This window comes from Labrus bergylta, chromosome 4, assembly GCF_963930695.1.
Source record: "Labrus bergylta chromosome 4, fLabBer1.1, whole genome shotgun sequence".
Taxonomy (NCBI): domain Eukaryota; kingdom Metazoa; phylum Chordata; class Actinopteri; order Labriformes; family Labridae; genus Labrus; species Labrus bergylta.
In genome coordinates this window covers 18,983,926-19,005,213 of record NC_089198.1, presented here as the reverse complement: position 1 = coordinate 19,005,213, position 21,288 = coordinate 18,983,926, and the positions used below count along the sequence as shown (strand labels likewise).

Here is a 21,288-nt window from a genome sequence, read left to right as displayed (position 1 = left end):
AGATAATCCATAATGCCCACTAAAGTCAAAGTATTGATAAATCAGTATAGTACTGGTTAGGAAAAAATGATTTCATCTGCTGCTACTAATGAGGAACCTGTTCATCAAAAATGATCCATTAAGTTTCCAAACAGCAGGGAGACCTTGAAAATAGACACTACATGTCAACAATGAGCTATAAAAAAAAAAAAAGAGACAAATAAAGATGTTACTCCATCCACATTGTAGCTAAAGGGAATCGAGTAGCCCTCGACGTGGGAGCTGTCCACTGTCTCGGTGCTGAATGACGCCCTACTTTTCCTTCGCGTCCATCTCCTTCCTCCTCAGCATCTCGCCTCGACTCAGGCCCGGGAAAGAAAAAAAAAAAAACATGCCACCTGTTGCTGCACCAGAGTTTCGCTCTCTCAGGAGGTTATAAAGCCGGATAGATGTCTTATATCTCACACATGTAACCTACAACGGCGCTGGTCTTGATCTAAAGTGAGGTCAACTTTCATGTTTTCTGTTTTCTTTGCTCAAATCACGGCAACACGACGACATGATAAACATTCCCCCCCCCCAGGCGAGGCAGGAAGAGGAATGGGCTGTTATTTTAATTTCCCATACACGCAGTATGGGTTTAAACAGCCACGTTGAAAGATGTGCTCCAAGGCTTTCCGCTTTTATAGCTTTTTAGTGTTTGTGTTTTTTAAATTCTGAAGTGCAAAGAAAGGAATAGGTAACCTTTTAACGAACGTGAAACACATGCTTAGCCTGTAAATACATCAACTAACCATTGGTTAGTTGCAAAAAAAAAAAAAAAAACATGCAGGACAAACCCTATAAGTGATATACTCACCGTGTGTCGACGGGAACAACAGGTGAAGCCGACATAATGTTGTTCAGCGTGCTGGATGAGTAGCCGAGGCTGCGGCTCTTTCACTGTTCAGCTTTCTATTGAAATCAGCCACGATCTGAGCGCGTGCGCCCTCCCATTTGAGCTCCACGTAATGCTTATCATGATGTTACTGGGTAGGCTGGAGGAAGATGGATCAGCGTGTTTATATACGCCTGCTGCTGCCGGAGAACACAAGCAGGGGGGCGGGACAATGTGGAGTGGCGACAGGGGGAGGTGGCCAATCAACGTGGCTCTTTTTCAGACCTTGTTAAGGGTGCGGCCCCAAACCCAAGCAGCCAAATTACATTATATAAAGGTTAAAGATGCATATGAATTAAACATATGGAGGCTTGGGATATACGTTGATGATGGAGAATATTTGTGGTTCTATTTATGGACAGACTGATAGCTACAGGCAATAAATCAATGCAGTATGTCGACCTTGTTTCTGCACGTAATTTTTAAACTGATGGAGGAAAGACAACTCACACACCTCTCCCACACACACCACACACACCAGACACAGAATTCACCTGAGCAGCTGACTGTATGAGGAGCTCTTGTTTAATTGAATTAAATCTGAGCAGTGAGATCAAGATTATGCATCAAATTAATTATTAAATGGAAACAACTATGTTATATATCTGAGGGCTGTGGAAATTGCAAGTGGTAAAATTAATTGCTTCATACAGTCAGGCGGAATACAAATAAATGAATCTACCTGTATATACTCACACTCTGACTTTTTTTTTTCCAGTCAGTTCAGTCAAGCTGAAAAGAAAGTAGAATCCAACCAAAGCCAAGAAGATTGAATTCATTGGTGCAATTTTATTCAAACAAGGAAACATCACATATACAGTCAACACACTAACACATAAAGCAAGCATGAAAATGTAAAATCAACAATAAAACCTAATGCACTAAAGAATGATAGACAAATAAATAAATAAATTTGCAGTGATCCCATGGGGATGCTTTCCTATTTTTCAGAGCATAATGGTCCAAATTTAAGCAAATTACACAATAGTGACATTAAACTGTTACTCATTGTTTTTCGACCTCCTTTGCAGTGTAACACTAGATGTAGGCTGGCAGGGTAACAAAGAGTGATTTAAATGGGCAACTATTAGATATTTAAAACGAGTTTGTCTTTAAAATTTACAGATTTTTGTTCCATTGCAGTGCTGACTGTGAAACTGTTCAGTGATCACAATCAGCTGAGTTAACTTGTCCTATCTGAACCAGAGGAAACCGTGACCTCTCCAAATGTTCCCTAATAAAATAAGTTTAATATTTTACATTTCAACTATAATAAGACTATTGTGAGGCATCTGCATTAGTCTGTACGGAAATGCAATGCAGCCAAAATAATTTCAATGCCAATATACGAGCAGAAAAGTCAACATTAAAGGGCTCCATTTTCCATTCCAATTTTCAATTTTCATTTCCAAAATTACTCTTAATATTTGAAAAGCTGCACTTAAGATGAAGGTTTCGTTAGGACCAAAAGCTCCTCATTCTAGGGGAACCCATTCATGAAGCAGCCAGCCTTGACAGTTTAACTACCCCTTTTCTAAGGAACATGTTAAATAAGAAAGACATCATAATAATATCGTTTGTGCTGACTATGTATGTAACAAATTTGCTTTGAAGTAACTCATTTCATGTTTTGCAACACAGCACCAACGGACAATAACAATGTAACAACTATTCACCCGCATATGTGTAACTGTTCATAAAAACATTTTGATAACGTGCAATTTATGCAACTAGTATCCATGCTATTTTAACATGTAGTATTGTTTTTTTCAGCTTTATGTTCAATTACATTGATGGTAACTCCATTACCAACAACATTAACATACAATTTGTTTTATGCCTCCTCTCTCTCTCTCTCTCTCTCTCTCTCTCTCTCTCTTACAGCGAGAACTTGTATCTTAAGCTATAATTTACCAGTGGGAATAATGAAATGTTTTTTATTCTGATTTTGGTTGAGCTCCGCAATATGTTTTTATCATTACGTCTTCTCTGAAAAGCAAATTGACAGCTCATCTTAGTTTAAAGGCTGATGAAAAACACCCCCAGTGTAATGAATGCAGAGGGGAAGCTGGGATGAGGGACCATTGTCTTTTGACACACACACACACACACACACACACACACACACACACACACACACACACACACACACACACACACACACACACACACACACACACACACACACACACACACACACACACACACACACACACACACACACACACACAGGTGACCCTCTCTGCGCTGTTCCTTGAGGCAAAATGACCAAAAAGAAAGCCTGGTTTGGCTACAGCCATTAGTCATCACAAAAGCCTGGTTCCTTTGATATCCCTGCAGGCCAGGTCTCAATGCGGCTCAAGAGCCAAGCTTATGGAGGAACCTGGGAGAAGATCCTGCTTGTTATGTTTTGAGGCTTTACTCGTATAATGAAGATCTCACTCTGTGCCTCTTGATAGAAACATCAGGCGGTGGGATTACACATATTAGCTCACCCCCTCTGCTCTCCCCCTCTCTGCTTTCAGGGCTTAATGTTAACATCTGCCCACCCAGAGCCATCCAGATGAGCTGCAAGAGTGTGTTGAATGTCTTTATCTGATCACTATAATGGACTATGCATGTTATTTAGATGACATTGTAATGGAGTCTGAAGGGGAGAGAGGCTCATCGCTCTTTGGTGTTGGTATAGAAGCGGATTCATGAAGGACTATATTACTTGGTCTTGACAAAAAAAAAAAAAAATACCTTTTTGAATTCTCTAAATTACAGATTTTTTTCAAGTTTATCCTAATTGAAGCCAAAGTTCAGCAAATTATTCAACATTTGCCCTTTTCTGATTTTTATAGCAAAATCCTCATGAGCAGAACCCTCTAAGATTCTTTTTTTTCAGGCCCTTCAGCTGTTGTTTACGCTGATAAAAATCCATTAACTGTTGAAATGTGTAAGTGAGCTTGGATTGGCTACAGGGCACAGGCAGAGGTGTTGGAGCTTTGGGAGGCGTTTAGTGAGCGTTCATTATTTTTCATTCTCTAGGACAAAACTATGCATGTGTGGGCTGGACTAGTAATATGATGGAAATTTGCAGACTTCCAGGGAGCAACATAAGCCTACATGTGTTTTCATCTCTGTCCGTCCCTGTTTATAAAAAATGTTGTGCAGCGTGACTGAGGGTGAAACAACAAAAAAAGTTACACTGGGAGGACATTTAACCTTCCACAGAGCTCTTAATTAATTCAGTCAACAATGTTACAGAACATCTTTTCTTCCAAGTGTTACATCTGAGTCTCACCTTCAAGGTAACAGGGTTGAGGTTGAGGTGTGGATGTGAAAACAGCAGTGTAGAGTTTAGTGCTGCTCTCATGTTAACGCCCTCTGGTGTTCAATGTCAGTTTGGACAAACTGGAAGCCACCATAGAAAATGTAACAGTTAGGTGACAAACAGGAAAATAAAATAAAAATGAGCAGAGGAAAATTGATGAATATTGAATCATCATTTTGTTAATTACATGTAGCTCCCCCATTATCAGAATCATCCAAAGCTCTCCATAAGTGTCATCAAATGACCAAACAAGGAATTACTTGGGCTACTTATTGACGGTAGGCCACGACTTGTTGCATCTTGGCATTGAAACACCGAAGCTGTTATGGAGGCTCATGGTGAGCTGGCAAGTTTCAGCGTTTTTCTTTTCTTTTAAAAGTTGATCAAACTGAATTTTGTAGCTCAGTGTGAACTGACTGGCAAGTTAGGAAAAGATATGCCAAAAAGTGGTCTTTAAGAATATGAAGCTTTTCAACCATGATCCCAAAACCAGTAATAAATAACACTGATTTACATAGTGCTGATTTTGTGGCTACTTTCTTGTTGTCTATAAATCCAATAAAAACCCAATCTGTACCGATTCTACTCTCTTTCTTGGTGTGTGCTATTCTGTCCCACTGGTACCAACAGAAGATTTAAAAGCCTCCAATCTGGTTCTGATTCTGGTGCTGATTCTAAATCTTTAAAACACAGGTAAGCAATGTAAGTTTGACTATTTCCTCAAAATGCAGTTATTTCTTAATCAAACATCATTTGAACTGAAATAAACAAAAGCCGAACGCTATTTTCAGCTGCACTGATCATAAATTTAGTTCTGATGGTGGCAGAACAGAAATGAAATAAGCTACACTGCTAGTGTTCATGGCAGTTAAGGGATATATATATATATATATATATATATATATATATATATATATATAAACTCCATGTTTTGTAGACAGATTTTGCCAACTTTTAAGCACCAAGACATTGACATAAGGTACAAGATATGTTCATTTAATGGTTGATTATCTCTCAGTACAGAAATATTTTTTTCTTCTTAACATTCTTTCTGTAGTTCAAGATGGCAGCATTGTCTTGATTTTGAAGTGGCATTAAAAGAAATGTCCATAGAGTGTGGCAGTGAAACTGCCAATCAGGTTCCCTCACATAAAATTAGTAAACAAACATGCCATTTCTGTACACAACACAAATAAATAGCAATTGTTTATATGGGGTATGCTAGTTGACTTTAACATTCAAACAAGGGGGAAAAAAAGGAGAGAAAATGAAGCAGATTATACAATATTTTTTTTCCTTATTAAAAAACAAAGTACACTGGCACTTCTCAACACAGAAATGCTCTCAACGCTGCAAAAGAAAAGTGCCTTGAGCTTGAATATCTTAGCAAACACAGCAAAACACAAAAAAATCAGACGCTGTGCATTTCACTCCGATTAAATCCCAAATGTTTTTCTTTTTGCCTTAGTCGCTGTTATCAAAACCAGTGTTCATTTTAATGCTCTCTGCCTGATTTTCAATTGAAGAAAGACAAATGAAAAGCTTCCACACAGGTCACAATAAAAACTCCTTCTTGTCTGAGCAACTGTTCTGATGGTTATTTTCTTTTTAGATGTGCAGTATGACAATACAACATTTCCTAGTGAGATTATGAAACATGAACTGACACCGCCTGTTATGAAGATAGAATTAGATTTAAAAAAAAGAAAAAGACATCAGTCCTGTTTGTCCAATCCCTGTTAAAACATCAACACTGGAATAAGTGATCTGTAAGTCAGTGTCCACAAAACATTATTGTCTTTTTTCGTGAAATAAAAAGATTAGTTAGGATTTTTCTGCAGACCTGAACAAAGCTAATCACACTCCACAGATACAACTAAAAACCTCAGTCACACAAACAAAAGGAAATTAACCAACCCTCAAAACAAACACACTCGCAAGAATATGTTAAAATTAGACATAAAAAAAAGAAACAGAATCAAATAAATAGACAATCAAAAGGACAAACTTATAATTTGGCAGGTGAGCGCAACACCAGTCTGTAAACAAACAAAAAAAATCACATGGGGGAAGGAAACCCGACCCACAAAATTCTCCATGTCATCAAAGATGTCTGTTTGGGGAGCCAGTGACTCCATCATATAGGAATAACTAGAATACTGTATATTTGCATGTAAAAGCCCCCTCTTTACTTGAAACTCAGGTTGTGCACCACCTCAGCTCCCACCTCCATCTACAACTTGGCTGAATAACTCCTAATAAGCCCTCTGTCGACCACTGAGGTGAATATTTAAAGAAGTGGCCATGTACAGCTTGCAATAACATGTTACATGCAAAGATAAAATTCCCTTCCTGGATTAATCCCCTCGCAGCACAGAGGCGCCCTCACTATCGGATCCTGGTGAAAAGGTTCAGCACTGACACCGATTCCTAAAAGACACACCAGGACAGAAGAAGGAGGTAAGACATGAGGAACAAAATGAAATATTTGCAAAAAATGAAGGCATTTAACAAATGGAATAGCTGACATCTAAATTTTCTTTTAGATGTGAAACAGAAATGAGAAATGAAGAGACTACCTTAGTGGATCTCATCTTGCTAAAGACGTTCCAGAAGCGAAGGGTTTCATCTCCAGCTCCTGTTACTATGGCTTCTCCATCAGGCGACATGGCCTGTAAATAAACTCATTATTATGTACAGCATTCACAGTATTTTCACAGCATGGAATCAGAACATAGAATCCAAACATAAGTGTACGTGTAACCAAACCGAATAATGGCGCGCACCTAAAATATTTCAAATTTATAAAACCGTTCATTTGCACACAATGTGCACTTTATAAATCACAATCCACCTGTAAATGTGTAGAAGCGAAATGGTCAATCCACAGCACCAAAGCAAAATGCATACAAGCGAGGGGTCAGATCAATGGTTTCCAGCACTAGATCACTGCGACAACCGGAATTTAGATGAAGAAAATAAACTTTCTGACCCAGAAATTGAGGTGCTTCTGAATGAAGTGGTGGTCGGAAAGCACATATTGTTTGTTTGCAGCAGCAGGGTCAAAAACTACCCAAAAATCAGAGAACGTCACCACGTTGCTACATTCACACAGTCCCCGTTCAGTGCCAATTTAGCGTGGCAAACTGTGTGCACAGTGACCAACTAAGAGTAAATGTTTTACAAAAAAGTCATATATAGAAACTATGCTATGAGTATTAAGCGCATTTGATGAAGCTGCAGCTACTTTTCTCTGCTCCTCTCTGCTGTCATGACTGTGAGCATCGCGGGGCACGAGCCACACCAACATACAGCGCGCACACGCACACACGCACACACGCACTGGAGCGCCAGCCACCACGCAAACCTTTTTACTTTTTGTGCTACAGCACACAGTTGATCCGTGATCCGTACGGACCGAGGCGGGAACACACGTGACCCGGTCAAACGGTCGGTTGGACTTTACTCCGTTCACTCTCACCGTGTCTGCAGCTAATTTAACAAAAGCAACATCATCTCACAGCAGCCTGCTGTAGTCTGTGAACATCTCCACACAGATTACAGTTGTTTGTTGTAAACTAAATTAAGGGAAAAACATATGTGATATAAATACAAACGTAATATTAAAATGTAGCCTACCCTAAAATAAGAGTTTAAAAAAAAGTATGTCGATATTGCATTATTTTTTACAGAACTCTCATTTATTATATCTGATATTATTTTCTGTTTGTTGTGTGAGTATTAAATGCGTTTGTAGGCTGTCGGTAAAGGCTATGGCTCACTATGTGGACTGGTAGATCTCGGCAGACTGCCAACTTTAAAAGTAGATCTTGGTTCAAAAAAGGTTGGGCACCCCTGCCCTAAGTTAATGACCAAACATTCCTGATTTACATATTTACGTGCAGGTAATGAAGATGTCCTGAGTAGAAAAAAATGTTTGAAAGAACCATCACTGTGTCTCTGTGCGTCTTTTTTTTTTTACTCAAATGCACAATATTAGAATATATTCATAAAAACTGGTTGCTTTATAGTTTTTATGAAAACACAGAAATACAGACAGTATATACTGACCAGGTAGAGTACTCTGTAGGAATGTCCTGTTAGTTTGGCCACTTGAGTGAGAGAGGGATACTTCCACACCAGGATCTGGTTCTGGGAATAACCATGTGTGCTGACCTGTAGAAAACAAGCAAAGTGTTATTAATATACCTCAGATATAAAAGGAACATCGTCACTTCGGTTCCGTTTTACAGTCAAATAAAGTGAGCAACAATGGTCCAGCGCTGAGGTATGAATTTATGCAGCTTATCTCAGACAGTGGAAGCAGTGAAGTTGTCTTAAATCAAAATTATATAATAAAATGTATCTTCCAATTTACTTTAACTGTGCTATTTAGTTATTCCATCTAGTTATATTTACCCTGACAACATAGAGAATGCTGTGCAGTGAGAGAAAAAGAACTATGTTTCCAAAACAGAGTTATTTTTTTTATTACTGTGGTGCATCTTTACCTCTATTAAAAAGTGTACATGACTCACCAGTTCATTGGTGTGCTTAGACCAGGCCAGGTTGCAGACCTGAGAGCCGGTGTCCGTGCACTGCAACGGCTGCCCTGTCAGAGTGTTCCAGAAGCGAATGCAGCGGTCGGCAGTGCCACCTCCAGAGGCGAGCAGGCCGTGCTGGTGAGGAGACCAGGCGATGGCCTTCACTGCAGCCAAGTGCTCTGTGTACTGCTGCACTGGGAGGACACTTGAGTGGTTCCACACCAGTAACTATACACAGCACGAAGAGGAATGAGGACCAGGATACTGGCAAGCAGCTCACATTCAAACTCTCAATCTCTGGATGCATACCTTGTTATCATTTCCACCTGAAGCAAGCAGTTGGTGGTCCGTGCTCCACTTAAGGCCGCACACTTCCTGTCTGTGTCCTTGGAGACGTCGCTCCGACTGAAGAGGCGGGGCCCTGATGTCACGCTGCAGAATCACTCGATCACGGCTCCCAGATGACAGCTGATCTGCATTCCAGGCCAACGCACCTAGCAGTGGAGATGAAAGGCAGATTGAAAGATGATTCACTGCTCTTGAATGAGAGATGTTGTCAATGAACAACGGAAAGGTTAATGAAAGGTTGTATTATGTTACACATCAGTCCCTCAAGCTCGTCAACTCACCCACTCTGGCTGTGTGTCCTTCTAATACAGAAAGCTTCTTTCCTGCTGCTGCATCCCAGATCTGAACAAAACCTTTATGAGTCCCCACAGCCACCAGGTTACCCTAAAGTTAGAGAACACGCGTTAAATATCCCACTGACTTTAAAGAGTCTGTAATGACTTCAGACAACATTTACCAAAAACAAAGAACAGACCTCTAAATGTTTAAACTGAGTGTGCACACCAAAAATACCACACATTTTCTTCAGGTAAGACTGAGTACCTGACAATCTCTCTGTGTGTGATCAGTACTGATGTGAAACGTTACAGTAAGCAGGTCCGCTCTTCCACAAGCTATGAAAGATGTAAGATGACAGAGAAACTCACCCTCTCTGACCAGCCCACTGACGTTACAGAATCTCCTTCTACAGAAAGGTCACATAGGCGGGTCACCTAAAAAGATGGAGAAAAAAAAAAGATGAGTATGATTTAGCTCATGGAACAATTGTAAATAGAAACATTACAGTTGTTCCCCTACCATTCATTTGGAGGGGCAGCCCGACTGCACAATCTTGCACCCCTCAGAATGAAAATGCCCAAAATACTTTATTAATGGAATTCATGTAATTAATGTGCACTTGTTTCATTATGGAGGAGGATGAGCAACTTTCATGCATTTTTCTGTCCTGTCCTGTCCTGCTCGTGTGTTCCTACTGAGTGCGAGCTGAGTGTGAGGCTTATCCATGTTTCCAGTGTTGGACCTGAATGCGTCCACTGAATATGCTCATATTTTTGGTGAACTAAGTGAATCAATACGCAACTCCAGATACTGAAAGTTGCTGAGTACTATGTACCAAAGTCTGAAATGCAACACTCAATGTATCTGACATGGCATTCATCCAGTAAGTTTTTCAAAGTAAAAGCGCAATCAGTTTTTTTCTGTGGCAACTACCCGCATTTCCCTAAATGCTTTTATTCTGAAATGTTTCTGACAGTTGTCTAGTGAATGAAATCACTTTGTAGAGGTAAAACAAATAGCCTGCTGTGTGAAGCGTAATTAATATGCATATTTTATTGACATGTATTAATTATAATTAATGGTTTAACACACATTTTTTCACTCTTTCCTGAATATGACTTATCCTTTTGATATTTACAGCAGCACATTTTATAATTCATAATTTGAATAGTATATTGTTAATGGCTTTGAGTTGGGTAAAACTTGCATGTAAATGATAACTACTAGAAAGAATGGTATTACAGGAGGCCCTGCTAAAAAAAAAATGAATATGAACTTGTTCTTTTTTTTGACTGCAAACTTAGTTCAAGATTTTAATTATTAAAGTGAACTAGTTTACGTTAATGTGAGTGAACTGTACTTTTTCTGTGCAACACCTTCTCTCAAACAGTTGAATTGAGGGGAAACACGTCTCAAGTGTGGCAATTAGTTATCAGTTATCACTCGCACCTGACTGGTGCAGGCACTCCACAGGTAGACACAGGTACCAAGTCCAACACTGAGCACGTTCAGAGAGGACCAGTCCACTAGGTTGAGGTAGAAGTCATCCTGCAGCTCAGGAGCGTCCAGAACTTTGAAGGGAATTTTTGATATTTTTCGTGTAGGTTTCCTTGGCGACCGCAGCAGTTTCTGGCTGTTGTGCAAAACACAGTTTAGTGAAAAATGTATTGTAGTTTCATGCAAATTGAGAATATAACATTTGAGAACTGACTAGGAGAATGCATTACCTGTTGCTACTGACAGGTGACAGAGAATATGGAGAGACTGTGTTTCCATCCTCTTCAGGCAGGGCTCGCTTAGCACTAACAGAATACTACAAAACAAAAACAGATGATAAGTGATGCAAAAGCTTCCCAAGAAACAAGACTAGTATATTTAGAGTAAGGTCCATGTTAAATGTTTTTACACTAAAAAGGCTTCTTTTGGCGGGAGTAGACGGCTGCAGACGGCGGTCCTCTGACTGAGGGTCCTGGACTTTTTCGATCCCGGCTCCTAACAGCTCGTTTTTCAGCAGTGCTGAGTATGCAAGACCGTCGGCTAAAGGCAAAGAAAGAGACAGAGGGGAAATCAAACAAGGCTGTGGAAATGACTATGTTCAAACACTGAGCCCCTTCTGCCATTTCTTAGCTCTGTCTTCAAAGGACCAGGGAGAATTTTTCACAAGAGAGCGGACAGAGAGGGAATAAAACTCACACTACTGTACAGCTACACTAGAAAATTGTATCTGTGTTTGGTGCTGACACCAGATAACTATCTCATCTTTCTCAATTCATATTAAATTCCTGTATTAGCCTCAAATATCAAGCAATGGCAACATGCCCACATTAAAAGCTCAAAAAATCAATTAATTACAAACTAGTGAAACATTTAAATGATTGACTCTTTATCAGAACTTAATGATTCATGTTTGTGCCAATGAATTATTAAATACATCTGCAACAATTAGCCACATTATGAATGTGAACATTGACAGAAATAAAATCAGTGCTGTAAAACTAATTCATGGAAAGAAAAAACAAGTGAATATTTATCAGTAGTAGAAATAATACTTTCTCTAAAGGTAAGCACTTTCATTTTGAACAAAAAACATTTTAATGTTAATTTACTTCTTACAGGATACTGTAACACCATTATTGAGATGACAGTATGACTTTAGATTATTTAATGAACGTGGATTATTTACCTTTGTTGTTGTCTGTTGTTCCGTCTTTGGTTTTCCGGTTTTGATTGTGTGACTTTTCAATTTCCTGGACCAGAATGAAACAAACAAATGATCACTGTAAACCAAATTTCTATGCATGTTGTGTCAAAGTATTTGTAGACAAACAAATTAACAGTGGTTATTGATGACATGTTCCTCCTCAGCCATAATCCACTCTACAATGAGGAGAACACTTTTGAAAGGACAGTGAAGTAGCTTGCAGCTAAGCAAAGATCAAATGTAGGCTGGTTGATTGTAATTTCTAATTTAGGACAGAGTTCATTACTAACATTTTGGGGGTTGCACCATCTGAGATTTTCTATTTAGGCATAAATTAAACTTAAATCATACACCTACCTCCTAGAAGGTGTAAAGTCTAACATAAATAGTGGATGTCATGGTGTATTGTTTTGGGGGTTAGAATAACTTGGAGGATCAGGAGAAGCAAGAGTTTTACTTTAATTTTTTGGGACCAAAACACATTACCCCCAAAGTCTCCTTTTGAAATGCAAGAGTTTGAATTAAATTCCTGTTTTAGTTTTCCATGAGCAGAGATAATTTCATCAGTCCAATAATAGAGTACCGTTAAATTACTGTATGTTTATCGGTGAGAATTTCACTACTGGACATCACTGTTATTTTACACCAGCTGTAGATTTAAGATTGAATTATACTGCTGCATCCAACCTACACGGTATGTTCGTGTAGCTTTGTATCTACACAGAAGCCTACATACATAGCCTGACGTGCACCTCCTCAACAGTGTGCCGCTCTAGTAGTCCAGAGGAACCTTATGTCTCTATAGTGCAACTAAACAATGACACAACTTAAGTTACAAACTAACTAGTACAATGTAGTACTGTGTGGACTTTGCAGTCAAACTAAAGACAGAACTTATACATAGCTGGTGCAAGAGGCCACTGGTGTGCTGCTGCATACTCACATTGATGCGGTGGAAGTTAACACTCCAGTTGGCTCCGGCCCGGGAGGGAATGAAGCGATCACCATGCTTGCTAGGCGACGACAGAGGGGAGCTTGTGGGTGTCAGAGCTCGCATCACCCCTACAGCTTTCTACAAAAGAGAAGAGAGAGCCTTTTCTGACTGAAGGCCAAAACACAAACAGGCTTTGGACAGAGATCTGAAACTTTACGACCAAACAAGATCATTGAAGAGCCAGATGGTGCATCTGTTTGGGGTGTTTATAACAAGGGGCTACATTCACAAAACCCAGTCATTTGGCCATCTTGTTATCACTCAACACTAATGACACAGTCAGATGGAAGAGACTGGCCTGTTAAATCATTTACTCTTTCAACACATTGAGAGCAACACCCTTTCTGCTCATTGTAAGGCCTTTGCCAGTTGACAATTCTGTTTGGGAGGGGCTACCATCAGAGTATCACCAAGATAATGAATGAATTGTTTAAGTCTCAAGTGTCAAGACTGTAAGACCATGGCTGGATAGCTCTTACAAATTATTGCTTTCAGGAACTATAGGTTGAAGAAATATGAAGCTCCTTTCTGTACTAAGACTAAGAGATTATTATTATTATTATCATTACAAAAAAATACACATGATTTACTTACTATGGGACTTGCATTCTCATTTTGGATGTTGATCTGTCTGAGTAGCCTGCACTCATAGTCCTGATCCATGATGTCTGAAAACAAGATAAACAAATCAAGACCAATTCATACCACCGTTCCCCAATTGTGACTAAAAAAAATACTTCTGATAAACATTGATAACTCTTTGTCCTTTGAGAAGAAGGTCACTTGATAAGTACTTAATTATTACAACAACAACAACAACAACAACAACAACAACAACAACAGTCTACTGACTAACAGTTGGCTCATATCAGTTCCCATCCCTGTTAAGGTTTTCCATTTTAACAATATAACAAAGAAAGAAGCAGCAAACAAAGCACATTATCTGGAGTTTTTTGTTTAAGAACTTACTAATACAATGAATTGATTATCAAATCTTTTATTTTTTTTAAGTATTCTTGTTTCAAGAAATTGATCAATAATCGGTTTCAGTGACCCTGACAATTGATTTTTTTAAATTACAAATAATAAAACCTCTGCAAGCTTTCTGAAAAAAAAACAACGTAATTTAATGAAAAACGATTTAGACAATTAGTATTACATTCAGCACAAGACACGAGTATTATATTTGTGTTACTAAAAGATATATTTCATTTATGATATTGAAGAAATGAGTATGCAGTCCACTTCACCACTGACTTCTTATTACCCTCATAAACAATGACTGTCTATTGCAAAAACAAAGTGTATTTTACAACCCAGACACACCATATTAAAGAAGAAAAGGGAAACGATGACATTAGTTACAGTGCAGATGATGAACTCCTGGTGGACTCAGTCTTCTGCTAACAACACAACTTTAAGTGTCTTTGCGACAACAGCAATTTATGACTGTAATACTATTCAAACAGCAGGCCTTCACACGCTTAGTCTGTCCTGCAAAAGCACTTGGGAATTTAAGCTTGTTTGTAATTGTAACAATGAAATCCATTGATTAAATTATCAAATAATCCAATCACCCAACAAACAAGAGGTTGGCTAATGCTAACACTAGCGCTACCGTATGATACGTTAGCTAACCGGCTAATGGATTAGCAACATTGTTTGTTCTCAGCCTACACTAGTTTAAATACCTACCGTGACCGGATAAACGCCTCCCGTTTAAACGCCGTGACAGTCTTATTTCACTGTTGTTGGTTTTAGTGTGAATCGTTTGTTTTAAAGAGTTATTTTTCCTACAAACAGAGCACACACTAAATAACAAATGTTTTCTTTCACCGAGCGTTCAATTTGGTCTCGCCAAGGATCACGGGAAGGATGTGACGTCACTGATTTTGAATCACACTTTTCTTCGTTGCTAAGGAAACCCGGCAGTCACAACGTGTTTACTGAGCCCACATCTTCAGAGGGTCACCTAATATTTACAGTCTGTGAGGCAGAGCACACGTGATTAACTCAAAACACTACAATGACAACAAGGGAAATAAAAAACACTTCTCAAATTAAATGTTATGATGTTCTTAATGCTGGTATTAACTGCTTTAAAAATGATGTTAAGTATTGTTTTTAAGCATTGACTTATTAAAGTGATTGACTTGATAAATAGTTTGTCCAATTATCAGCTTTACTTTGCAGATCAAATTGCTTTTTACTACGTTAGACACACGTTGGAGCATTATGTTTATTTCCTGTCACGCATTATTGTACTTACTAAAACACTTATTTATTATTACTTATTAAACACTCACATTTCATTGTAGTTAAAGACAGCCAACAAGAATGTACAACTAATTTTAAATGACTTTATTAGTAAAATAAAAGTGTTGCCAGTGAAACAAACGTAACCGAACATGAAGTCAAATCAGAATGAAAACATTTATGTGCAAAAGTTTAAAATGAATACACATTCAATGACATGTTTCTGGGCAGACTCCTGATTTAAAACTAAAGATATACACATATATTTATTTAACAATTTGCAGGATACAGCAATGCCACATAGTGAAATGTTGAGAGCAAAATGTCACCTCAACATTAGCAGCTACTGTGTTGTAGCCACACTGACAAAAAGCTTAAAAAAAAGAAATGTTAAAAAAAGTCAAGTCACGAGCCATTTGTCCCAAAATGGTCATACAGCTTAGCTAAAGGAGTCTGATACAAAGTGCCACATACAAAGTACAGTAGGTTCAAGTCAATTATTGAAAATTCATGTGAAAAAAAAAACTCCCAGTGATGTGCAAAAGTAGTTTTAAAAACATACATCTCTAAATTAGCTGGATTATAATTGAAAAATTGGATCACATTAAATCATTACTCAAAATGAAAAGAAGGGAAAAACTCAACAGCTCAAAGGGCCCATGCAGTTAAAAATGCCAAGTTTAAGATATCCAATAATCCTATACTGCTCCAAAGGAATTATCATATTTATTTCAGCATCTTTAGCACGCCTTACCACTGCACCAATGTACTTTTTAGGCTTGTATTTATTAGCTGATTAGTTGAATATTTCATTTTTGAATGGTTGTACACAGGGTGCAAAGTTAACCAGAGTCAAATCCCTTGTTTTCACAAACATACCTGGTCAATAAAGCTGATCCTGATCCAGTGTGCATTTACTTAACTAAAATTAGTTGTCACCAAATATGTCTTGGATAACAACATTAAACACACTTATGTGTAGGATACGGACAGTATTGAAAAAGTCACAGCCAAAACTTGACAGCATCATTACAACCAGATGCTCTCAAAGTCACATTGTCTAGAAGTACAGCCTGACCAGTAAAAAATAGAATATAAAACATGTTTCATACAGAACCAATAGACCAAGGCATAGTTTGATTATGAAAAAGAAAATGGTGCATATAATCCCACAAACTAAGAAAGATGTTACTTAAATGATTGATATGAAGAAAAGTTTAGAGTTATCCCTTTGCACACATCAGATACTCTACTCGTCCTCTATGTAAGTCTGGAGCAAGCCTTCAAAACAACCAGAGCAATTAAAATAAACATGCTCATGTCATAGATGACAAGCCAATGGAGTGAATGTTGAAGATACAGGTTGAACTAAAACAATATTTGGAACATCTGAACACAGGACGTTGTTTTACAGGGAGGAGGTATCTCTCATCATCAGTTGCAGGCCATTGCTGACCTGGAAGCGAGCTTCATCTGATATGCCATACTGCTCCAAGGGGTCCTGAACACAAGGGACGTCAAGAATAAAGAATAAAATTTGACTGTTCATTTTAACAGCAACATCCCACACCAAACCATTTTCTGCACTATGCTTTGAACAGGTTTCATTGGAAAATATTTTTTCTTTACACTTAATAAAAGACAAATCCAAAAGCACTAAGTCTTTCTCTCCTACCCATCTATCTTCTGCCAATATTTGTGATACTGATTTTATCAGTTGGCGGAGCCTGGCAGACAAACACTTTACACTTTACTTATTCCCAGTATGTTGGATAAAGCACCATCTGTGTGGCATTAAGTGAATCACTGTGCTACTTTGGGTCTTACCTTGCCGGTGAGCCTGTGGATTTCTGTTCTGTAGAATATCAGGTTCTTCCTCATGAACTCATAACTACAGAGATAGGATGAAACAATTGGGGGTAAGACAGAAGTTCGGTACCAACTTGACTTGTAACCTGGTGATGATGATGACCTGTTGATGAACTTGTTTCAGGTCAGTACTTCCTTTGAATCAAATCTATGGCTGTTTTATAAAGAATATCTTGAAAAACAAGGAAAATCAAATGTGAATTAAAATGTGGAAAAAGTCACTTTAGCTTCATAGTTACCAACAGTCCATAACACTTAGCTTGTTATATTTTGAACTGAGAATTTAAGAAATATAGTTTCACGTGAAAATGTAATAATAATAATAATAATAATAACCGGTTATTGAAACTATAAGCCATCAACTGTGTTTCAAATGGAGAATACAAATATCAGGTAATGCCGGGTCCTAAAACCTACATGATGGAGATCAAATAAGAAAAACACTCTTTCCTACCTGGCTTTGACGATGCAGTCTATCCACTCGCCACACTGCTCCTCAGAGTCACACTCAAACAGGTACTTCCTCTCTGCTTCATCCAGAAATGCTTCAAAGAGAAACACACAGAGTTACCTAGATCTAATGCCAGAACACAAACAGTAACCGTTAGATAAAGAAAGGCCTGGCCAATACCTTACATTGGTGATATATTTTGTTGATTTGGGTTAATTACAGATATATCAGTTTCAAGTGCATATAATGAAATTCTTTCTAAAGCTAATTTTTATTTATTTATATTATTATATTATATTTTTGGGCTTTTGATGCCTTTATTTACACTAAGTCAAATTCCTTGTATGTGTAAATGTACTTGGCAATAAAAACCCATTCTGATTCTTTAGAGATAGGACAGTGGATTGAGAGAGAGAGAGAGAGAGAGAGAGAGAGAGAGTGGGGAATGACATTCGGGAAAGAAGCCACAGGTCGGATTTGAACCTGGGCTGCCCGCTTAGAGGACCACATAATGCTATTTATTTTACAGAAAATATCAGAAATAATCAGTGAACTACAAATTGTGTATTCCATTTGCCAATAACAGTCTCATCACTCTCTGTATCACATATAGTAGAGAATTACAAATAATAGACACCAATTTGTTGATAATGTAAAAAAAATAATAATTGATAAATTGTTTATGTTTTAAAGAATGCAGCCCTCAGAGTGTCTTTGCAGAATCATATTGTGCTAATATTGTTGCCTTACCCTCTAATATATAGTAGATATCTGTATTAGTCTCAAAATCCCTTATTGGTGCTTCTCAAATAAAAAGTCTAAAATAATGGAATTTGACACATGTAACTATTGTTGTTCAGTGACTTATCAACTTAAAAGTTTGTACCGGAAAGCTTATGACAAAGTGTAAGTTTGTCTCTGCCCTACAGTGTAACTCTTTAAATGCTGCAGTTCACCAAGAACGGGTGTTATGGGCAGGCATGATTATTATCAGAACTGTATATTTCATTTGGTTGGCATTTGATGCTATAATTATTTCGGCAGTGGATATATTCATACTTGTTCAAAATGTTTTTTTGTATTCAACTGTCCTGTAATATTAATGAATGGAATATGATGTTTTTTGGGGAATGAAATGTCTGAATGAAAAGATTTCATTTCTAAAAAAAATATATATATAAGGTTGAAGTACACCCTCTGCTGGTGGTGTGTAACGTAAACCTCTCAAAGGTTTTGAAGGTTTTATTTTTCAAGTCAGTGGGGGGCTTCACTGCAGCCAGCACCGAGCTAACTTTGTTTTGATATATATGTTTGGATAAACATTTTTCAAGTATGAGCTACTGCTAGCAGTTTTGTATGAGATTTCATTCATCATCAAAAAGACTTCTGTAGTTTAGTTAGTCCTAGCCTGAGCCACAGCCCCTAAATGTGAGTAGACCATCATCATAGAGTATCATATCTGTGTACACTGTTTTCCTGCCACAGTCATTGTTTGTTGTATCATTTTTGTACAAGTGACTCTTCATAAATAAATAAATAGTTCCAGCTAGATGGTTGAAATATTTGGTCTTATTCAGCGGATGTTTTCCAATGTCAAGTTATAGACATGTGAGAGAGTAGAATAATGTCCTCTGAGCAGCCTCTATTGTCAGGGTTGTTTGATGTGTAGTGCTGTCCATGATGTTAACACAACTGTTGTGATGTCACAGTGCTTCTGACTTTGTCTTTTATTTATAACTGACTGAGGCCTCAAACCGTTTGTGTATGAACTGCAAGGTGTTACGAGACTATATGTTATTGCATACTATTACATTCCATCTATTTCCCAGTTTGGGATCAATAAAGTGCATCTATCTATCTATCTATCTATCTATCGATCATAATTATATGCCACTGAAAAATAAACGCAGGTGTGTCATAATGAATACATTTTGTATACTGAAAATAAGCATATAAACTTCGGTGTAGCTCTGCTGGTGGTGTGTAACATAGACCTCTCAAGGGTTTTGTAGAACTATTTGTTGTGAATCCGTTTTTGTATGAAAAGTCTGAAAATTATAACTGGTTTTATAGGCTGCCCCATAAAATTCAAATGCCAGTTGTTTGTTTGTTCTGGCTCCAGGGCTGAGCTTACCAATAGAGAAGGTCAAGCTGTCCTCCTTCTCCACCCGACACTGCTCCAGCAACAAAGCACCGATTGGCTGAAAAGATCAACAATGGCTTAATTTTCGACACAACACGGTGTTGTCCCTTGGGGAAATTGACTGTCTGACGCAGTACAATGAGATATTAAGAAAATACTGAAACAATGCAGCAGGTGTTCAAACATTGATTCAACCGACCTCTTCCTCATCAGTCCGGAAATAAAAAAGGAAGTTTACGACCAGTTTCACCAGCCTCTTCTTGACCACTGCAAGATAAAAAAAAAAAGGAAGCGAGATAATAAGTCATAACAAAGAAAGTCTCCGCTCTGGAAACACCAACCTCCTCCATCCCCCCCCCCTCCTCCAGGACTAAACTCCACACCATGGGTGAGCGGGCCTTTCTGCTCCTCTGCTCCACAGTCTGTGGAACGCTCTCCCCAAGCAGCTGAGGGCCCCACAGTCTGCTGATTCTTTTAAAAGGGCCCTAAAAACCCACCTTTTGTGCTTTTAGTTTCGTTAGTTGCTTAATTGATTAAATGTGTTTTTATTTCTATTTTTTTCTTCCTGTAGCACTTTGAGATTTTTTTTTTTGCAAAAATGTAAAGTGTGTTACAAATTAAATGTATTATTATTATTATTATTATTATTATTATTATTATTAATAAAGTGTGGTACAGTTGTCACGACTGTTCCTGGTTGTAGTTTCAGCTGCTGCTGTCCTGACTACATTAACGGAAGTAGGTGTGATTATTCAGTATGTAATAAACTGCATTACCGTCTCCTTTCTTTGGTCCTCGCATCCCCAGCTCAGCTGCCTTCTCTGAGGGCTGCCGGCTGAGAGACATCAACTCCTTCTCGTTGAAACGCATCACTTATGATCACTGACGCAGTAAAACTTGTGAAGGAAGCACATACAGGAACACTTTCTCTACATCAGAGTCCGTGCTTCACGACTGAAACACGCTAATGGTCATGCTACGATAACAATGGCCAGAAGCGCTTACTTCTTACGTCTATGTTGTCCTTTAAACGCCGCTGTGTCGCCTTCTAATGTTCTCCAAATGTGACGGAGTGTGTTTGGACATTTCTACTGTAATTTCTTGCTCAAGGAAATTCTGCTGTAAAGTGTTTCGTCTTCGTGCCAGTCATCGGACCCTCCTCCCGGCAGCGGTGACACTCAACGCTGGCAATTGTACGGAAGTCGCCGAGGGTCAGATTTAGCGAAGTTTGAATGCCATTCAATGATACAGTGGCGGAGGACATGCAGTAAGCGAAAGCTATTGTAGTTATTAAAACGGAAGGTAAATTCACATAATACAAAAAAACTGACATGAACTCTACAGGCTTTGAAAGAAGCATTTTTTTCTGGCTCAATTAATCGTTTTTGTCCGTGAGATAACAGTCGATACTTATTATTTACAGTCTATGGAGATAACACCCATTTTGCTCTTTATATGCCTCTCAGTG

General features: G+C 38.3%; 2 protein-coding genes across 2 annotated transcripts; both read right to left on the bottom strand.

Annotated features, from left to right (window-relative positions):
• Positions 1-5,215: 5,215 nt before the first annotated feature.
• Positions 5,216-14,978, bottom strand: fzr1a (fizzy/cell division cycle 20 related 1a). The gene is made up of 14 exons (XM_020634101.3): positions 14,797-14,978; positions 13,696-13,769; positions 13,051-13,179; positions 12,090-12,153; positions 11,313-11,443; positions 11,134-11,219; positions 10,856-11,039; positions 9,775-9,840; positions 9,409-9,511; positions 9,089-9,273; positions 8,774-9,007; positions 8,307-8,411; positions 6,815-6,907; positions 5,216-6,665 (listed from the first exon to the last, which is right to left on the bottom strand). Exons 2-14 carry the CDS (start codon positions 13,762-13,764, stop codon positions 6,624-6,626), a joined length of 1,491 nt encoding a protein of 496 aa, XP_020489757.1. The 5' UTR covers positions 13,765-13,769; positions 14,797-14,978; the 3' UTR covers positions 5,216-6,623.
• Positions 14,979-15,441: 463 nt separating this feature from the next.
• plekhj1 (pleckstrin homology domain containing, family J member 1) lies at positions 15,442-21,001 on the bottom strand. The gene is made up of 6 exons (XM_020634067.3): positions 20,597-21,001; positions 20,020-20,087; positions 19,812-19,878; positions 17,681-17,771; positions 17,185-17,248; positions 15,442-16,858 (listed from the first exon to the last, which is right to left on the bottom strand). Exons 1-6 carry the CDS (start codon positions 20,688-20,690, stop codon positions 16,766-16,768), a joined length of 477 nt encoding a protein of 158 aa, XP_020489723.1. The 5' UTR covers positions 20,691-21,001; the 3' UTR covers positions 15,442-16,765.
• Between the last annotated feature and the right edge of the window lie 287 nt (positions 21,002-21,288).